The following is a 6,730-nucleotide window of genomic DNA, read 5'->3' on the forward strand; positions in this document are numbered from 1 at the left end:
CTGTAGTCCCAGCTACTCGGGAGGCTGAGGCAGAAGGATCGCTCGAGCCCAGGAGTTTGAGGTTGCTGTGAGCTAGGATGATGCCACGGCACTCTATCCTGGGCAACACAGTGAGACTCTGTCTCAAAAAAAAAAAAAAGAAAAAAGAAAAACTTAGTTTTTCTCATGTGGAAAATGAAAAAAGGAAAAATTTAGTAAAAAGAAATCCTCAGACAGTCCAGCCATCTCCTCAGGGTTCCAGTGAAACAAGGGCATGGGGAAGACAGCTGGCCCTCTTATTTATCCTTCCTCCCATAATACTTCCAACAGACTCCTCCTCTCAGGATCCCCACTGGACACCATTAAAGTCCCTTTCCAAGAGAATGGTATCACATTTGGACAATGCACTGTAAGTGGTAAGTGCAGCTGTGATGGAATCACTTTTGTTCCCCATCACATATTGATATTAATTTATCTTAATAAGGAGGATGGAGGCCAGGTGCAGTGGTGCACGCTTATAATCCTAGCACTCTGGGAGGCTCAGGCAAGAGGATCACTTGAGTTTGAAATAGCTGTGAGCTAGGCTGACACCATGGCACTCTAGACTGTGTGACAGAGCAAGACTTTGTTCCAAAAGAAAAATAAAAAATTGGGAGACCAAGACGGGAGGATTGCTTGGGCTCAGGAGTTTGAGACCAGCCTGAGCAAGAGCGAGACCCCGTCTCTACTATAAATAGAAAGAAATTAGCCAAACACCTAAAAATAGAAAATATTAGCCGGGCATGGTGGCATGTGCCTATAGTCCCAGCTACCCAAGAGGCTGAGGCAGGAGGATCTCCTGAGCCCAGGAGTTTGAGGTTTCTGTGAGCTAGGCTGATACCACGGCACTCTAGCCCAGGCAAGAAAGGGAGGGGAGGGGAGGGGAGTGGAGAGGAGGGAAGGGAAGGGGAGGGAAGGGAAGGAAAGGGAAGGAAAGGGGAAAGGGAAGGAAAGGGGAAAGGAAAGGGGAAAGGAAAGGGGAAAGGAAAGGGGAAAGGAAAGGGGAAAGGAAAGGAAAGGAAAGAAAAAATTGGCTGGGCATGGTGGCATGCACCTATAGTTCCAGCTACTGTGGAGGCTGAGGCAGGAAGATCATTTGAGCCCAGGTGTTTGAGGGTACAGTGAGCTATGATGACGCAATGGCTTCTAACCCGGGCAATAGAGCCAGACATAGTCTCAAAAAAAAAACACAACACTTTAGGAGGCAAGGTGGCAGGATTGCTTGAGGCCAGGAGTTCAAGACTAGCCTGGGCAACATAGCAAGATCCCATCTCTTAAAAAAAAAATGAATTTGGAGAGGGGTGGTGGGAGGGAGGTGAGCATAGGTATAAAGTGCAACACAAAAGATCCTTGTGATGTTAGAGTTATTCAATATCTTGACTGTGATGGTAGATACAGAAAGCTACACAGGTAATAAAATTACAGAGAACTTAATATGCACACACAAAAGAAATTCATACAAGTACAGCTGGAGAATCTGAGTAAGACTGGTGGATTGTCAATTGTAAAGATGTGGAAACAACCCAAGTGCCCATCAATACATGAGTGGATTAATAAAATGTGGTACATGTATACCACGGAGTACTATTCAGCTAGCTACAAGAAATAATGGTAATATAGCACCTCTTGTATTATCCTGGATAGAGCTGGAACCCATTCTATTAAGTGAAGCATCCCAAGAATGGAAAAATAAGCCCCACATGTACTCACCATCAAATTGTTGTTGTTTTTTGTTTTTTTTTTAAGACAGAGTCTTGCTCTGTTGCCCAGGCTAGAGTGCCATGGCATTAGCCTAGCTCACAGCAACCTCAAACTCCTGGGCTTAAGCAATCCTTCTGCCTCAGCCTCCCGAGTAGCTGGGACTACAGGCATGTGCCACCATGCCTGGCTAATTTTTTTTTCTAAATATTTTTAGTTATCCAGCTAATTTCTTTCTATTTTTAGTAGAGACAGGGTCTCGCTCTTGCTCAGGCTGGTCTCGAACTCCTGACCTCGAGCGATCCTCCCGCCTCGGCCTCCCAGAGTTGCTAGGATTACAGGCATTAGCCACCACAGCCAGCCTTCAAATTGATTTTACCTGATAAACACCTAAGTGCACATATAGAAATAACATTCATCGTTTATCGTGCAGATGGGAGGCGAGTGGAGGGGGGATGGATATATACATACGTAATGAGTGCGATTTGTACCGTCTGGGGGATGGACACACTTGAAGCTCTGACTGTAGGGGGGGCCCCAAGGGCAATATATGTAACCTAAACATTTGTACCCCCATAATATGTTGAAATAAAATTAAAAAAAAAAAAGAGACTGGTGGATTGTACCAATGTCAATATCTCAGTTGTGGTATTATACTCTATGCCCAATGATAACAGACAAAGTTATTATGTGGCTGGCATCACTATATTTGGGTTTGAGTCTTGGAGTTTCAGTGAACATTGTTTCATCTGGATTTTCCCATATGTCTCTAAAGCCTAAATATTTGTCATTGTGAACTACAAAGTAACATTGATTTGTACTTATAGTCCATTCCCAAAATACAGAGTATTTCAATTATTTCTACCATAACATGAATGACAAAGTGCCTTGGTATAGAAAGGAGTTTATATTTTATTTTCTTGCAACCCCTTCTATTTTTGAAAGGTCCTCAGCACAAAGCAAGCCACTAATCTTTAAAATGGCCAGAGATCCTAGGTCTGTGCGCAGACCTCCAGCCCCCAACCCCTCAAAAAAAGGCCAGAGAAAGCAGACACTTACCAAACCATGAATCTATGTTTTCAGTATCTTCCTCATCACCCAAAGATGTAAAATTGATGAAGTCCATGGGGGCATCATAGGAATAAGAGGTTTCAACTTGTGACATTGCTCCCCACTTAGCACACTTGTAAGAGTATTTGTATCTCTTTTCTTAACAGGTGACCTTCTGAAAAAACGGTTCAGAAACTTAGTTGCATATTAATCTGAGGTATTGACTGCTCACAATTACTTTGGTTTTACTATCATGTTTGCAATTTTGTAAATCACCCAGAATTTACCGAAAACATGCCTTAATTTTTCTAATCAACCTAAAAGTTATTATTATTATTTTTTTGTAACTTGAAGACACTCTTTGCAAGAAATATGTTTGGAATTAGAAAGAGTCAAAGTTTGATAAGTACCTACAATACGCCATGCACTGTGCTAGGTGTATTACATTCATTATGTTATTTTCTCTCAATCTACCATTTTCTCATTTCTAGCCTCCTCTCATCCAGTTTACTTTCTCTCTGCCCTGAATAACCCAATTTCTGAAACGCACCATTAATTTTTATACCTACCAACCAAAATTTTATTCATCATTCAAAGTCCAATTCAAATCTCTATGAACTCTTTCCCAATTTCCACCTATTATATATAACTGTTGCCTCTCCAAAGCCATAGTGCTTTGTTTATATATAACTGCACTATAACACGTATTATCCAATTTTAAATTAGCCAATTATGTAAATGTCTCTCCAAGTAGACTCTAAGTTCCTGAAGACAAGGGTGGATTTTACTCACTAGTGTTTACCTCATCTATCCACAGTACCTTATACATAGTAAAAGCTCAGTACAGTTTTGCCAAATATAGGTTTTCTTTCCTTAGAAATATTTTCAAAGTAGACTATTCCTAGGCATGAAAAAAATGACTTTGAAATACACGTAAAAGGCACAACACGTAGAATAAGTAAAAGGAACAAGCCAAAGAAACAGGTCCACGTCTACTCGTGTATACAAAGTTTTGCACTCTATCCTATGGAAACTTGTTTAAATTTAAAGTCAGCCCCCACTCCAGCCCTATTTAGTTAATAAAATAGCTGAAAGTAATGTGAAAAATAGCCTAAAGGCCACACTCGCTGGCAAACAATTTGCCTATGAAACCTAATGAGCCATTTGTCTTTATCCAGGGAACAACATGTACTTAAAAGTATTCTGTATCTTGGAAGGGGAGTAGATACCAGTAATCACTTGCATAAACATTTATTAAATTAATACCTTTATTTAAACACTTATTTTATTATAAAAATGCATGCTTATTAAAAAAATAGATTAAAAAGCTTTTATTAAAAAAAGTCTATCATGTCACACTATTCCAGACTTCTTCCTCATATATATACATATATATATACACAAACTGTTATTTTATTTGTAAAAAATGAATCACTGACATTTTGAACTTGTTTCCCATATTGTATTTTTCTGTGTCAATATAGACATATCATCAATCAATGGCTGCACCATAATTACTTATCCTCTGTTTTTAGCCCTTTTCCAATATTTTTACTTTAAAGACATTGGTGGAAAAATATCTTTGTAGCTAAATTTCTGTGCACATCCACAATTCTTCCCTTAAGATAAATCCTAAGAGGTGGAATTGCTGGGTCAGAGGCTCTTGAAACATACTGTGAAAATGTTCATCAGAAGAATAATACTCTCATTACCAGAGGAATGTGCCAGTTCCCCAAACCCTCACCAACTCTGGGCACTAACAGCCTTCAGTATTCATTTTCTCTAACTATACCATTCTAGCCATACTCTGAGATAAATCATGAGATTAGTTACACACAACCTACATTGCTGCTCAGTGGTTTGGCCAGCATTTCATAGCTTCTATCAGTGGACTAGGGTAATTCAGAAGATACTTCTGGGCTTACAGTGTCTCCAGAAACATTTGTAATAATAAATATTTGGTTTATATAGTGATATAAATCTAGATACCAGAGAACTTCATCTTCCCATGGCCTCTCCTATGAACTAACTGCAGCCAGAATTCCACAAATACCTTTATAACAATGCTCTAATTGAGGGACATAGCGTAGAAACATGACATTTTAGAAGTGGGAGAAATCTTAGGTAACACCTAACATTTGCAATTTATAGATAAGCATTAATTAAAGCATAAAGGGTTCTCCAAGATCACACAACAATAATACAAAAGACCATGGTACAAAACAGTTGCCAAAGGCACATGCCAAGTGCCATGAAGTACTAAATATTTACTATTTCTTTTTTTTTTTTTTTGAGATAGGGTCTCGCTGTGTTGCCCAGGCTAGAGTGCAGCGGCATCATCATAGCTCACTGCAGTCTCAAACTCCTGGGCTCAAGTGATCCTCCTGCTTCAGTCTCCCAAAGCGCTAGGATTACGAGGAGTGAACCACCGAGCCCAGCCTAAACATGTACTATTTCTAATGCTCACAACAATCCTGTAGAGCAGCAATTATTATTCCCCATCCTAGAGGAAGCTCAAGATCAGATAGATTAAATGACTTGCCCAATATCACAGTTATGTAAAAACAGAGCTAGATCTAGAACTGAGGCTCCTGACTTTAGTGCATTGTTCTTCCCACATCTGTCTGCCCTTTTACCTTGTGCATTAGAGAAGCATGTTAGTGTAGTTAAGGTCTCTATTTCCAAGTAAATCCATTCTCCATAGTCTTTTGCCCTGAACAGGGGTTAATTAGTATACCCATTCTAAATTTTCCACTCTCCCCCATTTCTACCTTCATTATTCAATTTAACTCAACAAACTCTTTGCTAGTGGTTCACTTATATTGTACACTTGCTAGGGGCCACTAGATGTGGGCTTGATAATATCCGAATTCCTTTCTTGAAACTCTATGTCCTCATACAAAAAGTAGAAGATCTAGTCCCAGACACAAAGGAACTTAACATCTACATAGGAACTAAGGTCCTATCACACCTCATAAATAAGAGTATACAATATCTAAATTATATAGTATGAGCTATAAGTACAAAGAGAATTAAAGACTAACATGGCTGAAGTAAAGCTATGATTCAATGTTTTTCATTGAACATCATCAAAACAGTAGTTGGTATACTAAAATGGAAGTCACCTCCTTGACAGCCACCTTGCAAGCTTAGAATAGCTATAGGACAGTTCTGGCTGCCCATGAAAACTAAGTAAGAATCTGGGGAGGGATTCATACGAAAATTTTTACTTTCCTGAAATAGCTATATCCCTTATTCCTGCCCTTTCCCTTTACCCTTCCTCTTGCCTTAAAGGCAGATGTAACATCTAGAGCTACAGCGGCCATCTTGTATACATGAGTAGATGGCCAAGAGAACAGACATAGGCCTTGACGTCACTAAGCTACTGTTCATCTTTTTTTTAACAATTTTTGTTTAAAGGCTGGTCAAGTGAAGCAGTGGGAGTGGAGAAGGAACAAAGGAATCTGTAACTGGTCGTGCTCGATTAATTGTAAACACCACTGTACTTGGACCAACAAACTAAGCTACAGATCACTGATGATCAAATATCAGCAACCACCTACTTCCAGACTTCTTATGTGAAAAAAGCAATAATCTTTTTCTATAAACCATTACAGTCACAGTTTCTGTCACTTACAGCCAAAAACAATCCCAACTAACACAGAAGTCCAGAATTCTAGCCCTACCTCTGACATTTACTACATGTATATGAAAACAGGCAAGTCACTCTCTCTGCCTACCTACTTCCCATAAACAACTAATTAGGTATTTCAAGTACTATGAAATATACTACCATAAGGTATTATCACTGCTTATACCTTTCCTCTCCTTGACTATATTTCTATTCAAAGGACCATGAGTGAAAGATTCCACAGTGACTGACAGTGGTTAAAATTCCCTTACTGCAAGGAGGCAGTTTTCCTGTTCTTATGAACAAACATGCTGGGAGACATGGGAAAATCTT

The 6,730-nt window shown here is 39.4% G+C and overlaps 1 protein-coding gene across 1 annotated transcript in view; it reads right to left on the reverse strand.

The window, feature by feature from the left end:
• Positions 1-2,941, reverse strand: part of TPX2 (TPX2, microtubule-associated) — a 55,960-nt gene extending 53,019 nt beyond the window's left edge. The window contains 1 exon segment of the mRNA XM_012637737.1: positions 2,776-2,941. Coding sequence (XP_012493191.1) covers positions 2,776-2,881 — 106 coding nt within the window. The 5' untranslated portion in view covers positions 2,882-2,941.
• Between the last annotated feature and the right edge of the window lie 3,789 nt (positions 2,942-6,730).

Source organism: Propithecus coquereli, unplaced genomic scaffold (assembly GCF_000956105.1).
Source record: "Propithecus coquereli isolate 6110/MARCELLA unplaced genomic scaffold, Pcoq_1.0 Scaffold122, whole genome shotgun sequence".
Lineage (NCBI taxonomy): Eukaryota > Metazoa > Chordata > Mammalia > Primates > Indriidae > Propithecus > Propithecus coquereli.